This window comes from Salmo salar, chromosome 22 (assembly GCF_965601325.2).
Source record: "Salmo salar chromosome 22, fSalSal1, whole genome shotgun sequence".
Lineage (NCBI taxonomy): Eukaryota > Metazoa > Chordata > Actinopteri > Salmoniformes > Salmonidae > Salmo > Salmo salar.
Window position 1 is genome coordinate 13,856,388 of NC_138312.1, and position 24,377 is coordinate 13,880,764.

Consider the following 24,377-nt stretch of genomic DNA (forward strand, 5'->3'; position numbering starts at 1 on the left):
TAAAACCAAATACTTTTAGACTTTTACTCAAGTAGTATTTTACTGGGTGACTTTCCCTTTTACTTGAGTCATTTTCTATTAATGTATCTTTACTTTTACTCAAGTATGACAATTGGGTACTTTTTCCACCACTGATTATGAGATTGTAAGTCATAATTATGACATAGTAAGTCATTATTATAAAATATGTAAGTCATAATTATGACATAGCAAGTCATTATTATGAGATAGTAAGTCATAATAATGAGATACTAAGTCATAATTGTGAGATAGTAAGTCTGGATCCTGGACATTTAACAGTCCTGCTACCATCCAGAAGGCGAGGTCAGTGCAGGTGCATCAAAGCTGGGACCGAGAGACTGAAAAACAGCTTCCATCTCAAGGCCATCAGACTGTTATGTCAATGTAATATTTCAGTTTTTTATTTTGAATAAATTGCTAAAAATTCGAAATCTGTTTTTACTTTGTCATTATAGGGTATTGCGTGTAGATTTATGAGGGGGGAAAAAACAACTTAATCAATTTTAGAATAATGCTGTAATGTAACAAAATGTGGAAAAAGTCAAGGGGTCTGAATACTTTCTGAAGGCATTATATCTCATAATTTTGACTTAATATCTCATAATTATGACTTACAATCTCATAACTCGTAGTCAGATTTTTTTTTGTGTGTGTCAGGAACGAGCTTCCATACTATACTCACCAGCTGGTCTATAGCCTATATATAGCCTTTCTCTGTAAGAAGGTGTAAATCTGAGGTGAACATCAAACCAGCAAGCAATTGGGAAGATAACATTAGTTATAGCAACACAGGCGTTTGAATCTTCCAAACATATTGTTAAGTGACACCGTCACAGGGGCCAAACTCATTCTCCACCCACAAAAAAGTCCATTGGCTGTTTTAGCAGCTCTGTTGTGTTGGGATGAATATTTCTCATCATCATTTGCCCTAGTTCATCAGGATCAGTCTTTAGCTGGAAGCCTCAACACAGCCGACTCACTTTACAGCTCACAATCTTATCAGGTATGGTGATCTCTTTCATTTGTGTATTGTCATAGATGTAATATATCCATGCTTCATAACTACTGTATTTTTAGTCCACTGTTCAGTTTGAGTACGACATTAGCTTTTTTGTTCTCTGAATGTAATAGTTTGTGAAATCACGTTGATACCACTACATCATTAGGATCAGAGGTGAAACCATGAAGGTGCTGTTGGGTGTCATCGTGTGCACCATGGTGCTTCTACTGTCCCTAAGGAGCTGTGCTGCGGGTAATACACTGTTTAATGTACATCTTACTGTGCTCATAAATCCAGTTAAATCTTTGTCTGTTTGTCGGTCACTAAAGCAAGCAAAACTGTGTAAAACAGGAATCTTGACATGCATGAGATTCACCTTAACCTGGTCCAAACGCTGTTATTGTCAAGCCAAACAGTCTGGCCTCAAAGCAATCTTCAATTCTAAACTTTCTTTCATTAATGACCACTAATGAGCTTGAGAATAAAATAGAGGATTTGTTTGGTATGACAATGAGTGACTAGGAGTTGGCATCAGGGACAGACAGCAATTTGGGGGCCCATTTCAAATTCTGTTGAGGGGCCTTCTAACACCCCTATACATTTACTGCTTGATTATTATTATTATTATTATCCAACAATTAAAATGTTTATAGATAGGTCTTAAAAATCTGTTGAATTAGCTGAAATTTGTGTAAATCAGTCAGTGGGCGGGGACCCTTGGGTAGCTGGCGTCCATTTAATTTGAAATCTATGAAACATAGCTAAGTCCACCTCTGATTGGCATGATAACAGAAACAGACTGCCACCCGGACTAAATTCACGAGAAAACATGTGAAAATGTAAAATGACAAAATGTAGACGTTTTTCTTTAGCCGTTTGACCAGTCGATGCGCTTGTGTTGGCAGTGTGGCAGTGTATATGCTTATTTTGGTGCCAGACTCCTCATGTTCTCTCTGCTTGACGAGTTATGAATGAGGAGACTGTCAGCTGGGCATGGCATCAAAGTGAGGGGCCGCATCCTGTCTGGCATACACACTCCACTCTGACAGAAAAAGAAGCGAGCCAACTGACATGCTCACAAAAATGCTAATAAATCAATTCAATGCAACAAACAAGGAGCCTTGTGTTTAAATGTGGCCAAAAAGTGACAGGGCCCTTGAAGAGCTTGTATGGGTGTCATATTTTGAATAGGAGGAGCTGATGTGTGTCAGGATCTCCCTATGGTTTTGAGGGAGCCCTGAGGCCTTGGCCTGAATCAAGGCTTTTGATACTCTGACTGCCCTCCTACCCCATAGTGCCATGTCTTTGTGATGGCTTGAAATAACTCACAAACTGGAATATGGCTGTAAATAGATCTTAACGGTTTTGAACACTTTCAAGTTGGAAAGGAGAGTGGCCAGCTCTCTGGGATGCCGGAAACCAGTTGTGATGACTAAGAAGGCATCAATGCACCCCCATGTTTACCTCTCACTATCTGCAAAGGGGTCACCGACTCAGGGTATAAGGGCTAAAGATGGCCACAGCACAAAGAGCTCTTTGAATTCGCCGGCTACATTTGGAAGGCACTCCAATTGCACTCCAAATGAAAGAAAAAGATTTGTGACTCAGGGATGTCGAGCCAGTGGGACCGGAAAGACGCTTTGGCAATGCTTCAATGCCGATGGAGAAGGTCTGCCAGTGCCCTCTCCCCTCTCTGTTCAGTGTGTAAGCATGCACGCTGTTGTCCTCCTGTGTATATGCCTTTATTCAATTGATGTGTTGATGTACTTAGAAAGCACTCACAATGCTGCCGCTGTTGGAGATGCTGTGAATCATAAGTGATTCACCTAAGAATGTCATTGGCAAGGTTCAAATGCAACTTCAAGTAGTTTATCTTCCTCTTTGATTTGGATGTGGGTGAATCAAGGTAACCTCTACATCTCACTAATATCTATTTCTCCTTTAGCAATGCGACCAGACTTGACAATCACTACAATAAAGGTAATTAAAGGATGCATGTTTCTGTCACTCTATACTGTATTGACAGCAAGCATTTTCTACTCCATTTCAACCCATTTGCTGCTGTATAAACAAGATTGATGATGATTCAGAAGTCAGAATCGTTCTTCTGTGCCTCACCCTTCAGCAAGATCCATACACCATGTCCAAAGGCTCTCAGATGGAAGGTTACTGCATGGACCTGCTGTCTGAACTGGCCAAGAAACTGGACTTCAAGTACAACGTGCACCTGGTGAAAGATGGGTCCTATGGCAGGCAGGATGAGAGTGGGGCCTGGAATGGGATGATCGGAGAGGTGGTGAGAAAGGTGAGTAAAGATAACTTTTTCATAGATTAGTGATTACAGTGCGTAACATCTGCTCACATTTCTGCTTAAGATTGATACTGTCCATTCTAATGTGACCAATACCATGTGGGAAATTATTCGTGCAGATAAAAAGCAAATGTAAAATATAAATCTATATTCTTATCCCTGTAGGAGGCAGACCTGGCGATTGCTCCTCTGACCCTTACTGCTGCCCGGGAGAAGGCTGTGGGGATGACCAAACCCTTCATGCAAACAGGCATCAGTATTCTCCTGAGGAAAGACATCTCAGAAGAGGCTGGCATCTTTGACTTCCTGACCCCCTTCTCGGTAGAGACCTGGGTGGGGATCCTCGCTGCGTACCTGGGGACTGCTATCTCCATCTGTGTAGTAGCCAGGTGAATTATGATGTGATGAAGTTTCATCAGAAAATACATTTATCATGTACTGAGCCTGGCTGGAACCTTTTACAAGTGTAATTTAAAAACTGTTAATCAAACATTTTCCAACACAGACTCAGCCCATGTGAGTGGAGTCAACCCCAGACTGAGGAAAACAGCTTCACTTTCAGCCACAGTTTGTGGTACACTGCAGGAGCCCTCACTCTACAGGGTAACCAACAGGGATTTAACCAGGCATTTCAACCAATAGCGTACCAGCACTGTGTCTGTGTGGTTTGGTGTTCTGATTTAGTATTGCTTCTTCTTCTTCTCAGGTGCCGGTCCACACCCCAAAGCTTTATCAGGACGCATAATATGCTGCACCTGGTGGTTGTTTGGTCTGGTCCTCTTGGCCTGCTATTTCTCCAACCTCAGCACCTCTCAGGGCTCAGACTCCAATCAACTGATGGTGAAAGGGTTTGAGGACTTGGCCAACCAGCAAGGGATTGAGTATGGGACCCTGTCTGGCTCCTCCACACTTGCCTTTTTCAAGGTGAGGCCAGTGCACCCTGCCACACCCCATCCCCTCCTATCCCCTTCTTTTCCCCTTCGCTCTTTGCCCTCAAATGATTAGGCTCACGTGTCAGTGTCTCAGCTCTGTCAGTTCTCTCAGCGGCATGCTGACTTTCTCTTCCTCTCTGTCCGTGGTTTTTCTTTTCCTTGGTGTAGAACTCTAATAACCCAACCTACCGTAGGATCTATGAGCACATGGAGAGAGCCAAGAGTTTTGTGTCATCAATGGATGAGGGTGTTCGCCGGGCAAAGGAGGGCAACTTTGCCTTCATTGGAGAGTCTGTGTCACTGGACTTGGTGGTGGCTCGTCACTGTGAGCTGGTCCGTGTCCATGAGGTCATCGGCATGAGAGGGTACAGCATCGCAGGCACCCTGGGTGAGCCACATGTCTAGGGAGTGAGATATCATACGGCAACACACATTGACTGAAACCTCTGAACTTTATTTAGACGTGATAATGTTCTTACACTCACCGTACTCATGCGACACAAATACTTTCTCTAACAAGCCCGCTGATGTGCAAATGGTACTGTCTGTGTCATCCAGGCTCTCCCATGCTGAAGAACCTCAGTGTGGCCATCCTGGAGCTGAGTGAGGCAGGAGAGTTGGCTTACCTGCGCAGTAAGTGGTGGGCCAGCAGCTGCATGGCAGACCCAGCCAAGGCCTCCCCCTTGCAGCCCCACAGCTTGAAGGGCATGTTCCTGGTGCTGGCTCTGGGCCTGGGGCTAGGGGTGCTGCTGGCTGTCCTGGAGCTCACCACCAAGTCCCGGAGCAATGCCGGGGAGCAGAGGGTGAGCAACACATATGCACACACTCACACGGTCTAACACTGGTTTAATGAAGAGTGGTGGATTGTGGGAATATTCCATATGAATAGATAAGCAGATTTGCCTGGTCAAGATTGCTCTACATATCGCTCCAATTTGCTCCCCACAGAAATCATATTGCACAGTGTTGTCTGATGAACTGAGTCAGCGCTTGAGGACCACCACCACCACCACCACCAACAAGAGAAGCCAGGAAACCGCAGACAAAGACAAAGCATGAGTACAAATGATAGTAGATACTCTATTATATATGGCCTAGCAAAGCAAATGTCACTATGTAGGTCTTGACATGAGTTTTGTTCTAGATACTTTTTTTTAACCACAAAGAAACACTGTGTATCAGATATGCTTACAGACTGTTTCCAGGCTGTTATATGACATGTGTTTATTAACAGAGTAATAAATAACATACTGGAGAGGTGGAGTAAATTAACAATACTACAGTATTATGTTGAAGATATTTTATTGAGAAAAACAACATGTCTATTTACTGTTACAAATGATTTCATGTGTACTGATTTAGAAAGATTTAAGAGCGGTGCAAAAAATAGAAATGAAACATGAAGGTCCAAGTCAAGTCATCTGTAAATTATGAAAAATCATCACTTTCAAAGAGTTTACATTTCAGTACTTTTGATCAGCACAAATACTGAGAGCAATATATTACTGTTATTAATGAAATGATGCAGTACATTCATTTTAAAGTAGATTATACATTCACATATTACAGATACCAAGTATACTTAACTGTTTTTGTACAATTGGCAGCACACATTTCGCACATTCGTTTCAAACCTATAAAACCGTCAGTTCACTTAAATAACATGTTTTGTCATTATAGAACTCGACACATAAAAAAAGCATTATGTCACAGAACAATGTTGATGTAAAAGTTACTGCACATCTTTCAATAAAACCAGTCTAGTAACGAATGCATGTTCCATTCTGTTCCATTCAGAACGATTCACTTTGGTTTTCAGTCCTATTTACAATAGATGCATCGTGATGCAAAAATCACAATATCCACATAAAAAGTAAGTGATTACCTTATACAAAATAAACTTGTTCGGTCTCAAAATGTGATGACATTTGTACATACATCTAGATACATAGAAGGGAACGCTATATGTTTACAAGTGTATTTCCTACTCCCATGCTTATTCCAATTGGCTGCTCACTGCTGTGGTCCTTGTAGTGTCCGGTTACTATAGCGTAGAGTAATCTGCAAATAAAACACAGCGAACAAAATTGTCATTACTATAATTCCAGGGTCATCAATCAACATCGATTTTGTAATGTCGATGATCTGAGCATACAGGTACACATACTTTGTGACTCAAAAAACAATACATCTTTAACACTGGCATGCTCTCTAGCTGGGATATAATAACAGAATAAGATATCGTATAGTAAGAGTCACTTTTACCGTAAAAAAATAGTGGCGATTTACAGCGGATCTCCTTCATCTTTTGGTCAAAGAGGGCATTCATCTCTCTCTGCAGGGTACCCACTTCCCTCTGCCCACTGACTGGCACGCGCGAGGGCAGGAGCTCCAGACTCAGACTGTCTATACTGCCAACACTGCTGGAGTCACTGTCAGACAGGTAGAGGCCGTTGGGTATAGGCTGGTGGCCATAGCGGCAATGGTTCTGGGGGGGAGGGGAAGGAGTCTGAGGCTGCCAGTGCACAGCAGCCCTGCGGTTAACTACCGGGGTGATGGGGGAGGTATGCTGCTTTCGTGGAACACTGCGAGAGCGGGCCTTTGTCCGTGACGTGTTGGAGGGGCGTTGGCTGGCTGGGGTCTCCAGGGTCCGTCTAACTCTTGCAGGGGAGGATGGTGGGTGTCGGTTCCGGAGAATGACCTCAGGATGAGACTGGGGCTGGGCCTGGGGTAGGGACTGGGGCTGGGCCTGGGGTAGGGACTGGGGCTGGGCCTGTGGTAGGGACTGGGGCTGCGGATGGAGCTGGGGTTGGGGCTGATTCAGATGTTCTGTTACAGTTTGGAGTGCAGGCTTACTGTTAAGCTTTGTCGGTGGTTCTCCTGCTATGTCCTCAATCTCAGGTGGGTCTGGCCACTCAGGCTCAAATGACCGACCCGAGTTGTCCCGGCCCAGCCAGTGTGCATGGAAAGACTGAACCTGGTCTTCCAGATCTGGCCAGGCTGCCTGGAACGACTGCATTTGGCTCTCTGGTTCTGGACTCTGTGGCTGAGATGACTGAAACACGTCCTCCAGGTCTGGGCTTGTTGCTGTGATGCACGGGATGGACGCCCCAGAGTTGGAGAAGGTGGAGGACATGCGGACAAGGATGCCCTTCCTTTTCCCCTCCGTCTTTTTCTCCTCCTTCGGAGAAGCACCCTGGATTTCCTCCTCCAGAATTTGCACTGTGTGAGCTCGCTTCAGTGGTTCGCTCTGAGTCCCTCTATGGAGGTAGTCTATACCTGCAGGCGTCAGTAACATGCTGCCGTTCCCGCTGCTCTCCTGGGAGTAGGAGTCCAGGTCCTTGCGGTACCGCTGACGGACGTCCTCTGATGAGTAAGTGGAGAGGTGCATAGAGACCGTCTTTGGCTCCTTGGCTGACCCTTTCTTCGTAGCTTTTTTCAAAAAACCCTTTACAGCATTACTTGGCTTAACCTACGTGACAGAAAAAAAGACAAGCTTTCATCAAGTGTTGAATTCAAGAGAAAGTGAGTTGTGAATTGACTCACTGTTAAGAAAATCTAAGCCTTAGTCTTCAACTACAGCAATACAGGTAAAGCAAAACTCAACCCAGTGCTTAGGCCTACCTTTCCTGTGATGTCATTTACAGCAACATGAACAAAGATGGAGGCCTCCTCCATGCCCTCAAGATAGACATGGCGATAACCTTAACATGTTTTTAAAAGATTATAAGGTAAAATTAACCATTTATCACATTAATCCCAAAATCACATGCATTTTATTTTCATAGAGCAATCCATGATAATGGTACACTTGTTATGTGGACAATCCAAATGTCCTCTGTCTGATGAAGTAGAGACCTGGTTAATCCCTCCATCTACCTTACCTGGCATCATGCTGACGAATGCTATGGTCCTCTGTCCAATGAAGTTTTGTCCTATCGGATCATGGTCCCACACCTGGAAACGCACCAGTGCAATCTGGGTCATGTGGAGGGTGAAGACCAAGCTCTCCTCCCACATGGGATTGAAGCCTACAATGGCACAGAGAAGGAAGGAGACTATTAGCTTCAATTGCATTTCCACAACCTTTTAGTGCTTTCCATTCAACAGAGGTTTAACAGAATATCAAAATGCGTAGTTGAATGAGCACCTTGTTAAAAAAATAAAATACGGAAACTAAATAGCTGTCGAGTTAAGGTCAATGCTCACCATTATCGTCCACCACCCTTGTCTGCTGCTTACAGCAATCAATAGGCAGACCGATGATCTCCACCTCCACAAAAGGATCAATAATCTACAACAACAAAGACACATTCACATACAACGCACGAGTGACAAGACAAATAGCCTTGTAGTCTCCTCATATACAAGAGGTCAATTGAAGTTGTCTGATATGTCTCACCTCCCCTCTATCCCCCAGCATTGAGTCTTTAGGTTTTGGAAGCTGCTGCCCACTGATAATCTTCAGTACCAATTGAGTCTTACTCTGTCCTGGCAGAGGGTCCTCCAGCGTAGGGTTAAAGAAACCTGGGCAACACAGAAAGCAACATTCAGCCAGCAAACTCTTAGTCTGAGAAACAACTACTGTGCATTTATAGTGTTTAATTGTATAATCCGTTTGCTCATGTCTGTATTTTGGCTTCAACTACAGTTACCCATATTTTCTAATAGTACCCACCTTTATTCATGCACCTGGGCTTCAGTAAGTATCCACAGTTGCCATTGGTTGAGAACTTGGCTCTGTTCAGTTCAAGCATGCGGCCCTCTGTTTGGTAATTCAGTGCAACTGAAAAGATAAGACGAGATAAGAAATACATTTTAGAGTACGGCCACTGTTCTGAACCAGACTGAAGTCTAGATATTTGCCTCTAGACTGTCTTGTTTTTCTCTGTAAGCAAAGCAAAGCACACTTAAGGTATTGCATGAGCAGGGTATTTTACCCATATGGCATCCTGCGTTCCAAAAGGGCTGTGGGTTGAAGTTGCTAGAGTCCACACGGTAGTTGGAGGGGTAAACACGTAGTAGCTGTCTCTGGTTTAATCGCACCAACTGAGCTGGCTTCAGAGCCATGATCTGGTTCACAATGCTCTCATTGAGGGAAGACACTTGCCAACTGGTCATATAAGCTGCCGACCAGAAAACACATAGGTTCAGACACACTGACGACCAAGAGGTAGAATGACTCCCATGCTGAAAGATCTTGTGCTATTGTTGAATAAAGCAGAAATTATTTTGTTTGTATATGGACACTACTCCCCACCTTGTGTTTCAATGTCATGGACCCGGACAGACTTGGTGTACTTGACGAGGTCAGACAGGGCTCGGGATAACCTCATCGTCTTCCCTTTCCTGAGGGTGAATAGGGGAGGGCCAGAGATAAGTGGATGCATGGGTCAATGTTTAAAAGTTCAAGTAAATGGTTTGATAACAGTATAACAGTCATGTTTGATTGGATTTACTTGTTGTGGTACACAATTTGTGTTTTGTCTCTCATGATGGGGTTCTCTTGGTCTGCATGGTCTAAATTGAGCATTAGCTTCTTTTTCTTCTTCTTTTTCCTCTAAGCACAGGAAATGAACAGTCAGCATTTAGTGCAACAAGGGTCTTCCAGATGGGGGCATTTCTACTGTAACAAGAGCATGTTACAGCAGTAGAAAATGTCTCTCAAAGCAATACACTGCGCTGTCAGGAAAATCACACAGAAAAGCTGATGCAGGCCTATGATGACAACGACTATTTTCCCACGCTAGTGTTGGTAAAGGGGGGTGGTGAAGGGAGTTCGTGATTTGCATTTGTGCTGGTGAGGTAAGAGTCATTTGCATGGTGGAGGGAATGGTGAAGAGGAGCGAAGTTAATTTGCATAAACATGATTGGAAAGCGCTGTGAAGCGCAGACCGGGTAAGGAGGTAGGGAGGGAGGTAGTTGTACGAGAGAATAGGCTGACCTTGCGTCTGAAGCTGCCCATGATAGACCTGCGTTTCTTGGGTTTGGATTCATCTGCAGTGCCAGCAGCGTTCCCCTTGAATAGTCAAACATATTCAAGACTCTAGACTCCCTGCAGACACAATCAATCAGCCACCTAGCTATCTCACTGTCTGATGGAATGCCTAATGGCTTTGGCATCGTCTTATGACAGAGCACCTGATAACATCATGTGGTATGCTTTTCATTGTTCTTTGAAGTCAGCAATCAGATATTTGTATCTAGGTAAACTGAAACACGTGAAATTCACATAACATCCACTGTAAAACAGCCATTAATTGAAATAGTTTTCAGACAAAGAATAAGGGCACTGGGCTTACAATAATGAGACGTTCATTGATGCCTCACATTTTGGGTATTATGCCACCTATAGGGGCTTTTAGGAACACTACAAATGTCCTGGGATAGTTTTACTCAAAACGTTGATATTTTACCCTCAGTCTATTTTAGCTAAACGGTAGTAATGTCCTTACATCAGTGTTTATCTGGGTGTCATCTTCATCCTCCTCTTCCTCACTGTCTTCATCCGACACATCCCCCTCCTCTGCATCATCATCAATGTTCGCTGGAAGCTTCTTTCCCTGAGGAATAACAACCAGTCTGTTTACTACATTCCTTTTTTTTCACAGAAAGTGTTCTGTAATGTTGTTTTAAAGTCTCATGATTTGGAAACCGCCGCTATGGAAATGACTGACTGCTACTATTGGTTGCGCGGTACATCGATAAAGAAATATGGCTTTACCTTGACTAGAACTTTCCCTTTCAGGAGCTCTGGGGAGGGCAACTTTCTGAATTCATTCATGTTGACCGTGGAAAGGTCCACCTTATCCTGGAGCACCTCCAACAGATACTCAGCCATCTTCTTCTGCTGGGGCACTGTGCAATGGTTCTCTATGGACAGGATCACCGGGTACCTGGGGATGTATGGCACAACATATTGGAATGTGTGTTGCCCGTGAATGGTTTTCTATTGCTATCTATACCTGGGCAGGACATGGTGACAAAAGAAAGGTACTCACTGATTCTTTGTGAAGGCATATTTGTTAATGGTTTCAATGACGTCTTTGAAGAGGATCTTGGACGTCAGGGTGTAGCCATGATGGACAATAGGCTCCCCGTCTGGTCCATCCCAGCAGTCCACTGACAGACAGAGAACGAACGAGTGAGTGAGTGAGTGAGTGAGTGATGAGGATGGTAAATACTGTTATACAACGGGTGGGTCTAATCCTGGATGCTGATTGGTTAAAACGGCATTCCAGCCAGTGTCTATTTAAGCAATAAGGCCCGAGGCGGTGTGGTATATGGGGCGGCGTGGTATATTAGGGCGGCAGGTAGCCTAGTGGTTAGAGTTTTGGGCCAGTAACTGAAAGGTTGCTAGATCGAATCCCCGAGCTGACAAGGTAAAAATCTGTTGTTCTGCCCCTGAACAAGGCAGTTACCCACTGTTCCTAGGCTGTCATTGTAAATAAGAGTTTGTTCTTAACTGACTTGCCTAGTTAAATAAAGGTTAAATAAAAAATATGGCCAATATACCATGGCTGTATCTAGGCACTCCGCGTGCCTAAGAACAGCCCTTAGCTGTGGTATATTGGCCATATACCACAAACCCCTGAGTTGCCTTATTGCTATTATAAACTGGTTAACAATGTAATTAGATCAGTAAAAATAAATGTTTCGTCATACCCATGGTAAATGGTGGGTCTAATCCTAGATGCTAACTGGTTAAAATCACATTCCAGCTGGTGTCTATTCCAGAAGTTACCACTAGCTAAAGCTATGACGTTAAATGCCTATCTACTCTGTCCCATCTCACTGCACAATCCACTCTCTCATCAGCCCAGCCAGGCAAATGTTCTATGCCAGGCGAAATCGCACATCATTGGTTCACTAGAAAACAGCTTAAACAAACGCAAATGCAGCTACTTTGCTACTATTATGGTAACACTGTTTGACGTGACTGTGTTAGCCAAAGTTGGCTAGACAGCAAGCAAGGGATAAGAACGTTGCCAGCCATTATGGCAACGGAACATTTAGAGCGAACGTCTGGGTCGCATCCATAGATACAGAACAAAAAGACTTAACGACTAGGTCATGTCTCTGGCAACCGAACCAATAGAACAAACGACCACCCGGCTGGGATAGCAACCCTAGATTTGTGTCGGGACAATATATTGTGGAATGATGAAATAGCATGAAGAAATTAATCAAAATAACGTTTTTAATGAAACCTATGTAAATCACTATTTGAATATGTTGGTAACCCGTTGTTTAAAAGTAATAATGCCCTCATCTCGACAGTGGCGGTTCTAGACCATTTCAACTGGGGGGGCCAAGCTGGGCCAGTTGTACTGTTAGAGGGGCCAGTTACATTAGACGTTATTGTTGTCATATCGTTTTCTTCACTGCATTGCAGGCATTAGTTATGTAAAAATGATTTCATACTCCACATTTAGCCCCCCCCCCCCCCCCCCCCCCCAGAACCGCTAGTGCATCTCGGGCCTAACAACAACCGTGCCAATATATCCTCCAAACACCGGCTTTCTTTGATGGGGTTCATCAGCGGTTGGCATCCAACGTTATGGTGCATTATCACCACCTACTGTACTGGAGTGTGGGCCAGAGATAGGGTTCCTCTAAATCATACCTCCCAGCCATGTTGCTCTTAAAAAATATAACAACATATGAGACTATATCTAATGACGTTCTACTCAATATACTCTTTAAAATAATTTCCTGTATCCTCTTCTCCCTCATACTAGATCTCAGTCTCTCTTTCCCTCTGATACTGCCCACACTGTAGCAATACATGCTCCACAGTCTCTGTTTCCTGGCAATAATCACACTTTCCTGTTGGATGCTTTCCTATCATATTTAAAGTCTTAGTCAACCGGCTGTGTCCCACCCTTAATCTTGTAAAAATAACCTCCTCTCTTCTGTGCCTTCCTGTTGTCCTCCCCTCCCCGACTTTCCTCTGTACTTGAAATAAATGCCTGCCCTTATTATCTCTATTCCACTGCTCCTGCTATCTCTGCACCATCACTGTCCATATCAGGCTTTTTGCCTCTGCCTTGCTCATTAAAACTACAACATCAACATCCCCACTACTAAGTGCTTGTTTAGCCAGTATATCAGCTGCCTCGTTCCCCTCTACCCCCACATGGACAGGGACTCAAGTAAATCTTATCTGTATACCCATCTGTCTAATCCTGTCTTGGGTTTGTAGCATCTTATCAAGCAGGTCTTGTCTGCTACATGACCTATAGGACTGGAGACTCATCAACACTGCACATGAATCAGAGCAATAACTACTCTGTCTGGTTTGACTTCCTTCACCCACTGCAAGGCCAACAATATGGCCATCAGCTCCACTGTATATACAGCCAGATGATCTGTAATACGTTTCCTGACTGCCCCCCCACATTCCTGCACTACAAATGCTGACCCAGTACGTCCTGTCCTTGGATCTTTTGAATCATCTGTGTAAATGGCTATAAAGTCTCTTAAACAAATAAGCAAACACCGGCTTCTCTGGCATAACACTTAAGTAGGAGTACAGCACTGCAATGTTTTGAGTAGGGAGGCAGTTGAACGGTCTTTGTAGTGTCTAAGCTTACCTTCCACACAGCGACAGCCAGCCTGGAGCACATAGGCGTACATGTCTACCCTGGACTCAGACAGAAGCTGGTCCCCTGTCAGGTAGGTGTTGTGGGACGAGGCTATGAAGTAGTTACACAGGGGCTGGGTCATGTCCTGGTGCACATGATGGTGGTCTGGTTTAAAGATGTCTCCTGCTGGACTTCGCATGTAATTGGTGAAACCTGAGGTAAGAAACAGGATATGGGACTTTCCTGTGATTGACATACTGTTACTGTACTTGGAGATACACCATGTCTGTTCATGTGTATTTGGCTATTTCTGTGGACTGTGATACTTAAAGTTATAGGCGCTTGTGTCATGAAAACTACTTCAAAATCATGTAAAATCCTTACCATCGATGCCCAGAACCATATTCTGTAGGTTTTGAGAACATGGCTCAAACTGGCTGACAATCTCCAGACAATATTCTCTGGTTACACCCGCCATCTACCAAACAGAAACATTGTGATGAAAAATGAACAATAATGCAGAATATATATATATATATTTTTTAAACGTTATGTTCTGCTTTTAATTCAGTTTTACCTTCTGTTCATTTTCCATGAAACGGACCAGGTCATTTAGGTCCATGAACTCTTTGTTATTACTGTAGGAGAGCATGATGAGATAGAGGCCTCTGCGTGTAGACATCATCTTATAGAAGGTACAGAATTCTTCAAAAGCTAACGAACCCTGGTTGTCATCTGTGTCTGCTTTCTGAGGATGGAAAGAAAATATGTAGGGTTCTAGTTAAGGTTCGGGGGAGGGTTAACCACTTAGAAAAGAGAGTTCCTCAAGGGTTATTTGAGAAGGGTGATGGTTCTATGTGAAACAATAATGACTCAAAGAACCATTTGAACCCTTCAATGGTTCTTTGCAGTTCAGAAAATACTGCCCATCTCTGCCTGTATGATTCTTCAAAAGGCTCTTTGTAGAACCTTTGAGATTAAGAACAGGCTTTTATAGAACCATTCTCCATAAAGGTTCTATAAAGAACCATTAAAATAGGGTTCTATACAGCACCAAGAAAGGTTGTAACAATAGCAGAACCATTTTTGGTGCTATATCCATGGGTCACTCTGTTGTTGTCATGGGTTGCACCACCGTCACTCTGTTGCGTCATTGCCATTGTTATGAAGGTTCTACAGACGCCGCAGCCATGTTGGTGCCCAAAAGTCCAGTGATGCCTACTCATTCTGAACCGGGCCTAATGACTGTTTAGTCTAAATTAAACTATAGTGGAATGGAAATATGATGACATTGCTAAAGTAGACAAATATTTAGTAGGAATCAACTTTGCCATGATTATCATGTTGTCAAATTTACTTTAGACAGATGACAAAGTTGTTATTAGCTAGCAAAGTTTGTCAGAAATAGCTAGCAATGTTAAAGTTAGCTAGCTAAAATCCGATGGTCTCCCCTCAATCTTAGCTAGCTAGCTAAAGTTATACTGCATCTAAAGTCAATCTGGTGACATCACAATAATGACAAATGTTTTTCCAACTACACTGAACACAAATATAAACGCAACATGCAACAATTTCAAAGATTTTACTGATTTACAGTTCATATAAGGAAATCAGTCAATTTAAATAAATAAATTAGGCCCTTATCTATGGATTTCACGACTGGGAATACAGATATGTATCTGTTGGTCTCAGATACCCTCCAAAGAATGTAGGGCCGTGGATCAGAAAATCTGTCAGTATTTGGTGCGACTACCATTTGCCTCATGCAGCGCGATACATCTCCTTTGCTAATCAGGCTGTTGATTGTGGCCTGTGGCCTCCTCTTCATTGGCTTTACGAAGTTTCTGGATATTGGCAGGAACTGCTGTCGTACACGTCGATCCAGAGCATTCCAAACATGCTCAATTGGTGACATTTCTGGTGAATGTACAGGTCATGGAAGAACTGGGACATTTTCAGCTTCCAGGAATTGTGTACAGATCCTTGCGACATGGGGCTGTGCATTATCATACTGAAACATGATGGGATGGCAGCAGATGAATGGCATAACAATGAGACACAGGATCTCGTCACGGTATCTCTGTGCCATCAAATTGCCATTCATTGTTCGTAGTTTATGCCTGCCCATACCATAACCCCACCAGAATCATGGGGCACTCTGTTCACAACATTGACATCAGCAAACCGCTTGCCCACACAACACCATACACCAGGTGTGGGCATTTCCAGTCATCAGGGGCCTGATTGGTGTCACAGTTTTGCCCCAGCCCCAGCTAACACACCTGACTCCAATAATCACCTAATCATAATCCTCAGTTTAGAATGCAATTTGATTAGTCAGCTGTGAATGGAGAAAAAGTGTGACACCAATCAGTCCCCCAAGGACTGGAGTTGCCCACCACTGCCATACACGCTGTCTGCCATCTGCCCAGTACAGTTGAAACCGGGATTCATCTGTAAAGAGCATACTTCTCCAGCGTGCCTGAGACGGTTTCAGACAGTTAGTGGTCACACATGGTCTGCGGTTGTGAGGCCGGTTGGACGTACTGCCAATTTCTCTAAAACAACTTAGGAGTTTGCTTGTGGTAGAGAAATTATCATTCAATTATCTGGCAACAGCTCTAGTGGACATTCCTGCAGTCAGCAAGTCAATTGCACACTCCCAGCACAAGGAACACCTGTGTAATGATCATGCTGATTAATCAGCTTCTTCATATGTCACACCTGTCAGGTGGATGGATTATCTTGGCAAAGGAGAAATGCTCACTGACAGGGATGTAAACACATTTTCTGCACAAAATTTGAGAGAAATAAGCTTTTTGTGTGTATTTCAGGGACCAACATTTTACATCTTGCGTTTATATTTTTGCTCAGTATAATTACTTGCCCCCTTTAGAAATGCCATTGTATTTCCAAGCCACTGACAGATTGAGATAAAGACACAGAACAAATCCTTCTTGCACAGCCACAAAACAAAACTGTGTCTGACATGAGGGGTTAAAAAAAGATAGAAGACAGGTAATGCAATGTGCCTTAGTATGAATTACTGTAGCATTCTGAACACGTACAGTGAAGGAAAAAAGTATTTGATCCCCTGCTGATTTTGTACGTTTGCCCACTGACAAAGAAATGATCTGTCTATAATTTTAATGTTAGGTTTATTTGAACAGTGAGAGACAGAATAACAACAAAAAAATCCAGAAAACCGCATGTCAAAAATGTTATAAATTGCATTTTAATGAGCTTCTGTGAAACTACTTTTAAAAGATTACAATTACTTGTTATTGTATTCTAGGATGTAATGAGAAACATTGAGATACAAGAACATCAAAATGTTCTTGGTGAGTTCATCCCCAGATTTATGAACATCTGAATATGATCTTACCTTAAACATCTCTCTGACTTTCTGCCTGGGCAGGTTCACGTTGAGTTTGTGGAGTAACTGAAGAACCTCTCCCAGGCTCAAATTGCCGTCCCCGTTTTTGTCTGCCTCTGAGAAGGTCTGCTGTAACCATGTGAAATAAGAGTTAAGGATGAGACACGGAGACCACTGACCAACGACATTTGTTTTAGTGTGTATCAAAATACATCCTATGTGACAAGACATCCCTGGAATTATATGTGTTGCTACATGTGATTTTACACAAACGTTGGAAGGTATCATGTCCTAATTGAATCAAATGCCCACAGGCTGATGATATTCAGGTCCTATTCAATCAGTCAAATATATGTATTCTATGGTTTTATAGGATGGTCTATGTTCTACTTTCATCAATCGGTCATAAGGCCCTATGAGTGACATGCTCCATAGTGACAGAGTAAAGGATATTGGTCCCTTTTGCGTTGTCTCTTTGCCAGACTGTCCTCGTCACTGATGCCAGCCATGAGGTATTTCAGGCCAGTAATCCAGGTACGGGCCTCATCTCCGTTAGCGGAGACCAGGTCAAGAGACTCCACATGGTCGCCATGGTAAATACTGAAGCAGCAGTTGGGGTCGAAACAACTGTCTGCGTAGCGCTGGAAGATCTCAGACTTCTTGCCCTCACAGACCTCGTGGATGGAGTCAATGGTTACTGGGATAGAATCAACGTCAAAATGAATAAGAATGTATTCTAGCAGTCAATCAGCTGCAATAACCTGTTCATTTTTCAGAAATCTCATAGCTATTTCATATGAGTTACAAGATGGTAATACACACATGCGGTATGCACGTTTGTACATTATGTTCAAATATCTAATGGCATAGGGCTGGTAAACTGTTGAATGTAGACAAAGTAAAAATACTAGAGTATTCCTCACAGTACCAGTATGAAACCCTATCTGAAACATTCCCTGTCTGACTCACTTTTAGCTTTATCGTGCTTCCTGGAGGGCCTCCAACGGATGCAGGACTTGTGTTCATCCAGGTAGAAGAACCTGACCAGGCCCTTCTTCTTCCCTTTCAGTTTGGTCATCTGGGTGCCAGTCTGCATGGTGCACATACACCTCTCCACTGCAGACAGGCCACAGGGAGGAAGGCACACACACTGGGTCAACATCAGATGGCCTCTGTGCTCATACGGTACAGGGCGCCCTGTCCATGTACTGTACTTGTGTGCACTAAAATTATAGCGTTTGGGCCCATATCGAGTAAGTAAATAGCCTTGCACGAGCCTTGGCTTGTGAGAGCCGGAACGGCTCATAGGAGTAGGAGCCTATATCCTGTTTCTGTAGCGTGAGGCAGCTTGAAGTACAAGTACACCCCTGCACAGAACACTAATCTATTTGAGCCCATATAGTAATTGTTTACTGGGGCAACAAAGAGAAGACGTGTCATAAGCATGTGTAGCCCCATATGTCCTACAATACTGAATTATCTTTCAATCAACAGGTGAATTTACAAATGTTATTTCACAGCACTGGGGTAGCCACGCATATAATCCCTTTCAGATTAATTGAGGAGAATAGCAGGGTTAAAGCAGAGATTTACCAACTAGCAGTTGATTATTAGATTAGCTGACAACGTCAGGGCCAGGATTTAAGGGGTTGTTTATGTTATCAACCTGCACCTTGCGCATCAAATACGTTTCTTTTCATACAACTGAGATAGATCTTTAATCCTTGCAATATCTGTAGTGTAGAATATTCTGCTCTTATACTGACTCATTGGTAGTGCATACTGTTGGCCTACCTACAGCTGACTTTGTCTTTCTAATTGAGCTGGCTCCCATTCTCTTAGGACCCCCTGTCCCACGACATGACATGTATGGCATTCATGTTTGTATGTTATTTTTGAGCATGACGGTAAGAGCAGTTAACCTTCCTCTGTAATCTGAGGTAGAGAGAGAGACACGTGATGCCCACTAGTCTGCATCACTCAGTCTAATCTCTAGGGATTGCCTGGAGTCCATATACCCATCATCTACTCACTGTTACCTGCATACATGTCACCTGCATTTTCACACTATTATGGTGGGAAACCCAAGGTTTAGGAGGCAATTGCAGGTGTTATAGAATATGCTACCTTATTTCGTACATTTTGTTCAAACTCAGTGGCTAATGACTTACAGCTCTGTATCCTCCCCAAATAATAAGTCATTAAGTCATTCGAGGGAAGACAAAATATATGTCAAATATCATATCTCCATCAGTCGCTTACCATATTGACCCAGTCTCCATTTGGGTTGTGCTACGACGCTTCCACCAATCCAGAAGAACTCCTCTGCCAGTCTGGAGATGGAGGTTTTCTGCCACAGCTTTGGGGACGTCATGATGGATGGGGTGGGGGACCTGCTGGAGGACCTGCTGAAGGGGGAGGAGGTCCTTCTCTCTGCGCTCAGAGAGGACAGACAGGGGGACAAGAGTCCAGGAGACAAGGAAGCAAAGGATGGAGAGGTACTCTTCACTGTAGACGAGGTAGCCATAACTGGGGTAGAGGTGAGGCTCAGTCTTGGAAATATCGCTGCCATCGGTGGGGTGGTGGTGAGACTCAGTCTTGGAGATCTTGGAGATGGAGCTGTCATCGGTGGGGTGGTGGTGAGACTCAGTCTTGGAGATCTTGGAGATGGAGCTGTCATCGGTGGGGTGGTGGTGAGACTCAGTCTTGGAGATCTTGGAGATGGAGCTGTCATCGGTGGGGTGGTGGTGAGGCTCAGTCTTGGAGATCTTGGAGATGGAGCTGTCATCGGTGGGGTGGTGGTGAGACTCAGTCTTGGAGATCTTGGAGATGGAGCTGTCATCAGTGGGGTGTTGATGGGGTTTAGTCCTGGAGATAAATTGGCATTTAGTCCTGGAGATAAATTGGCATTTAGTCCTGGAGATAGCGGTGCCATGGCTGAGTTGACATTCATTCCTGTACCGTTCATTTAGCCACACACCTGCCTCCCGCTCATGTCCTCTACCCAGTGTCTATCACCCTCACACAGCCTTCGTCTCTCCAGTTGGACTGTGGTTCAAACCAAAACTAACATCCTGAAGACAACTCAAACTCCCTACCATAATCCAGGAAGTATATCCATTTTCAGAATTGTATTTTATCACGCAGAGTTAAAAAACCTTGTCATGTACCACCACCTCAGTTTGTATGTGTGTCTCCAGAAGAACTAGCCATAGGACAGGGAGTGAAGGCCCCTGGCTACTCCATTCATTCCCATTCTTCACCAAACATTCCACAGCACAGGTCCCAGTGACGCAGCCACTGTACACACAAGTGTGTTTCGCACTGTGGCAGCAGGAGAAGTGTGCAACACGCGTCAACCTCTAAATCTTCCTCAAGCTGTAATCCTGGGCTAAGGGAGGCCACAGCCTTCGCTGAAGGATTTTCACGCAAAATTTAAGCTCTTAAAGAAAGGGAAAGAGGTGGGGATGGGAAGGGATGTTCACTCAGTAGCACAAAAGGGAAGTCCAATCAAGTAGCTGAATGCAGAGTATCCAAACACTCTCAGATAGGAATGGGATGTTAGTTTTTGTTGCGTGACTCTGAGTGTAAGCTGCAGTCAAACAAATGAGATTAAGTCTCCCCTTCTCAGCAGCCTGTGGGCACTTCCCTCATGAGACAATTACCGTCTTTGCAATCAGCATGTCATAACACTAACATGAGAATTGTGAATTAGTTCTGCTGTGTATTTTTGGTGTCTGTTCTATGAAAAACACACTGACCTATCAGAGATACCAAAGTATTTAATTGAATTAAAGTATTGACTCCGCAGGAGGAGGTCTTATGTTCTGCACACTGATTGGCTTATGTTTGTTTTTGTATGTGTGTTTTTGTCTGAGCATCAAATAAGTTACAAATTGTGCTTTGAATTATCCCTGTTTCTTAGATATGAATACATAATATTGGACTATAAATTGTGCCATCCTGTATTATACTTATGCTAAAATGTTTATTCCATTTACTTTATGTTTGTATTCTTATCTTTTCTTATTTCTTATTGTTGTTGCATTGTCGAGAAGGAACCTGCAAGGAAGCATTTCGTTGGACGGTGTATACCATGTGTATCCCGTACAGTGCCTTCAGAAAATATTCACACCCCTTGACTTTTTCCACATTTTGTTGTTTACAGCCTGAATTTAAAATGGATTAAATGTAGATGTTTTTTCATTGGCCTACACACAATACCCCATAGTGTCAATGTGGAATTATGTTTTTAGAAATGTTTACAAATTAAGACAAAATGTAAAGCCGAAATGTCTTGAGTCAATAAGTATTCAAATCCTTTGTTATGGCAGCCTAAATAGGTTCAGGAGTAGAAATTTGCTTAACAAGTCACATAATAAGTTGCAAGGACTCACTCTGTGTGCAATAATAGTGTTTAACATGATTTTTAAATGACTACCTCATCTCTGATTCCCACCCATACAATTATCTGTAAGGTCCCTCAGTCTAGCAGTGAATTTGAAACATAGATTCAACCACAAAATACCAGGGAGGTTTTCCAATGCCTTGCAAAGAAGAGCACCTATTGGTAGATGGGAAAAAATGTAAAAGGCATCCCTTTGAGCATGGTGACATTTTTAACTACCTTTTGGATGGTGTATCAATACACCCAGGCACTATAAAGATACTGTCACAACGTCCACAGAAGGTGGCGCCTCTCCCCGGTCGGGCGGCGCTCGGCGGTCATCGTCGCCGGCCTACTAGCTGCCACTGTTTCTGTGTCATTTGGTGATGTCTGTTTAGGTTAGCACCTGTTTTTGTGTTAGGTCATTAGTGGGGTATTTAGTCTGTCTGTTTTTGGTTGGGGTTTGTGCGGGATTATTTTGTGTCGTCTTTTAGTAGGTTGGGGATTTGTTTTTCCTCTGCCGCTGTCTATTTGGGCATTAGGGTTGCTGGGCTGCGTCCCGAATCATTCTAGGATTCTATTCCTGTTGTTGGAGTTTTGTACCCTGCCTTGTTTCGGCATTTTTGGACTTATTTAATTAAACGTGTGTTTCACGTACCTCGGTCTCCTGCGCCTTCACCCCTCCTGCTATTTAGAGTTACCTTGACAGATACAGGCGTCCTTCCTAACTCAGATGCCAGAGAGGAAGTAAAACTGCTCAGAGATTTCACCATGAGGCCAATTGTGACTTTAAAACAGTTACAGAGTTTAATGACTGTGATAGGAGAAAACTGAGGATGGATCAACAACATTGTAGTTACTCCACAATAATAACCTAATTGATAGAGTGAAAAGAAGGAAACCTGTACAGAATGAACATATTCCAAAACATGCATCCTGTTTGCAACAAGCCACTAAAGCAATTCACTTTTGGTCCTGAATACAAAGTGTTATGTTTGGGGCAAATCCAATACAGCACATTACTGAGTACCACTCTCCATACTTTCAAGCATAGTTGTGGCTGCATCATGTTATGGGTATGCTTGTAATTGTTAAGGACTGGGGAGTTTTTAGGATTCAAAATAAACAGAATAGAGCTAAGGACAGGCCGTATCCTAGAGAAAAACCTAGTTCAGTCTGTTTTCCATCAAACACTGGGAGATTAATTCACCTTTCAGCAGGAGGACAATAACTTTAAACACAAGGTCAAATCTACACTGGAGTTGCTTACCAAGAAGACAGTGAATGTTACTGAGTGGTCAAGTTACAGTTTTGACTTACATCTGCTTGAAAATCTTTGACAAGACTTCAAAATTGTTGTCTAGCAATGATCAACAACCAATTGGACAGAGCTTGAAGAATTTTGAAATGAATCATGGGCAAGTATTGTACAATCCAGGTGTGCAAAGGTCTTAGAGACTTACCCAGAAAGACTTACAGCTGTAATCACTGCCACAGATGATTTTAATATGTATTGCCTCAGGGGTGTGAATACTTATGTAAATTATATATTTCTGTATTTAGTTTTCAATTCATTTACAAAATTGTCAAACAACATGTTTTCACTTTGTTATTAGGGAGTATTGTGTGTAGATTGTGTGAGAACATACAGTACCAGTCAAAAGTTTGGACACACCTACTCATTCAAGGATTTTTCTTTATTTTGATTATTTTCTACATTCTAGAATAATAGTGAAGACATCAAAACTATGAAATAACACACATGCAATCATGTAGTAATCAAAAAAGGGTTAAACAAATAAAAATATATTTTATATTTGAGATTCTTTGCCTTGATGACAGCTTTGCACACTCTTGGCATTCTCTCAACCAGCTTCACCTGGAATGCCTTTCCAACAGTCTTGAAAGAATTCCCACATATGCTGAGCACTTGTTGGCTGCTTTTCCTTCACTCTGCGGTCCAACTCATCCCAAACCATCTCAACTGGGTTGAGGTCGGGTGATTGTGGAGGCCATGTCATCTGATGCAGCACTCCATCACTCTCCTTCTTGGTCAAATAGCCCTTACACAGCCTGGAGGTGTGTTTGGTCATTGTCCTGTTGAAAAACAAGTGATCGTCCCACAAAGCGCAAACCAGATGGGATGGCATATCGCTGCAGAATGCTGTGGTAGCCATGCTGGTTAATTGTGTCTTGAATTCTAAATAAATCACTGACAGTGTCACCAGCAAGGCAACCCCACACCATCACACCTTCTCCTCCATGCTTCACATGCAGAGATCATCCGTTCACCTACTCTTTTATTTTTTTATTTTATTTCACCTTTATTTAACCAGGAAGGCAAGTTGAGAACAAGTTCTCATTTACAATTGCGACCTGGCCAAGATAAAGCAAAGCAGTTCAACACATACAACAACAGAGTTACACATGGAGTAAAACAAACATTCAGTCAATAATACAGTAGAAAAATAAGTCTATATACAATGTGAGCAAATGAGCTGAGATAAGGGAGGTAAAGGCAAAAAAGGCCATGGTGGCAAAGTAAATACAATATAGCAAGTAAAACACTGGAATGGTAGATTTGCAGTGGAAGAAAGTGCTAAGCAGAAATATAAATAATGGGGTGCAAAGGAGCAAAATAAATATATAAATACAGTAGGGGAAGGGGTAGTTGTTTGGGCTAAATTATAGATGGGCTATGTACTGGTGCAGTGATCTGTGAGCTGCTCTGACAGCTGGTGCTTAAAGCTAGTGAGGGAGATA

The 24,377-nt window shown here is 43.0% G+C and overlaps 2 protein-coding genes across 4 annotated transcripts; one reads left to right on the forward strand and one right to left on the reverse strand.

The window, feature by feature from the left end:
* Nucleotides 1–885: 885 nt before the first annotated feature.
* Nucleotides 886–6,035, forward strand: si:dkey-183j2.10 (glutamate receptor U1). Of its 3 annotated transcripts, none has more exons than XM_014166253.3 (10): nt 886–1,024; nt 1,188–1,273; nt 2,967–3,001; nt 3,147–3,326; nt 3,498–3,721; nt 3,838–3,935; nt 4,039–4,256; nt 4,433–4,652; nt 4,823–5,067; nt 5,213–6,035. In XM_014166253.3, the coding sequence occupies exons 2-10, from the start codon at nt 1,204–1,206 to the stop codon at nt 5,321–5,323; spliced, it is 1,401 nt and encodes a 466-aa protein (XP_014021728.3). In that variant the 5' UTR covers nt 886–1,024; nt 1,188–1,203; the 3' UTR covers nt 5,324–6,035. The 3 variants fall into 3 exon arrangements, with proteins under 3 accessions (XP_014021728.3, XP_014021729.3, XP_014021730.3); XM_014166254.3 differs by having other exon boundaries at nt 897–1,024; nt 1,153–1,273; XM_014166255.3 differs by lacking the exon at nt 1,188–1,273 and having other exon boundaries at nt 924–1,024.
* Nucleotides 6,019–20,649, reverse strand: plch2b (phospholipase C, eta 2b). Its single transcript, XM_014166251.3, has 21 exons — nt 19,490–20,649; nt 18,197–18,343; nt 17,681–17,924; nt 17,237–17,366; nt 14,429–14,599; nt 14,236–14,329; nt 13,861–14,064; nt 11,266–11,386; nt 10,989–11,160; nt 10,720–10,827; nt 10,209–10,283; nt 9,724–9,824; nt 9,525–9,613; nt 9,205–9,390; nt 8,943–9,050; nt 8,667–8,791; nt 8,474–8,558; nt 8,149–8,295; nt 7,889–7,968; nt 6,530–7,736; nt 6,019–6,325 (listed from the first exon to the last, which is right to left on the reverse strand). Exons 1-21 carry the CDS (start codon nt 20,193–20,195, stop codon nt 6,309–6,311), a joined length of 4,317 nt encoding a protein of 1,438 aa, XP_014021726.2. The 5' UTR covers nt 20,196–20,649; the 3' UTR covers nt 6,019–6,308.
* Nucleotides 20,650–24,377: the final 3,728 nt, after the last annotated feature.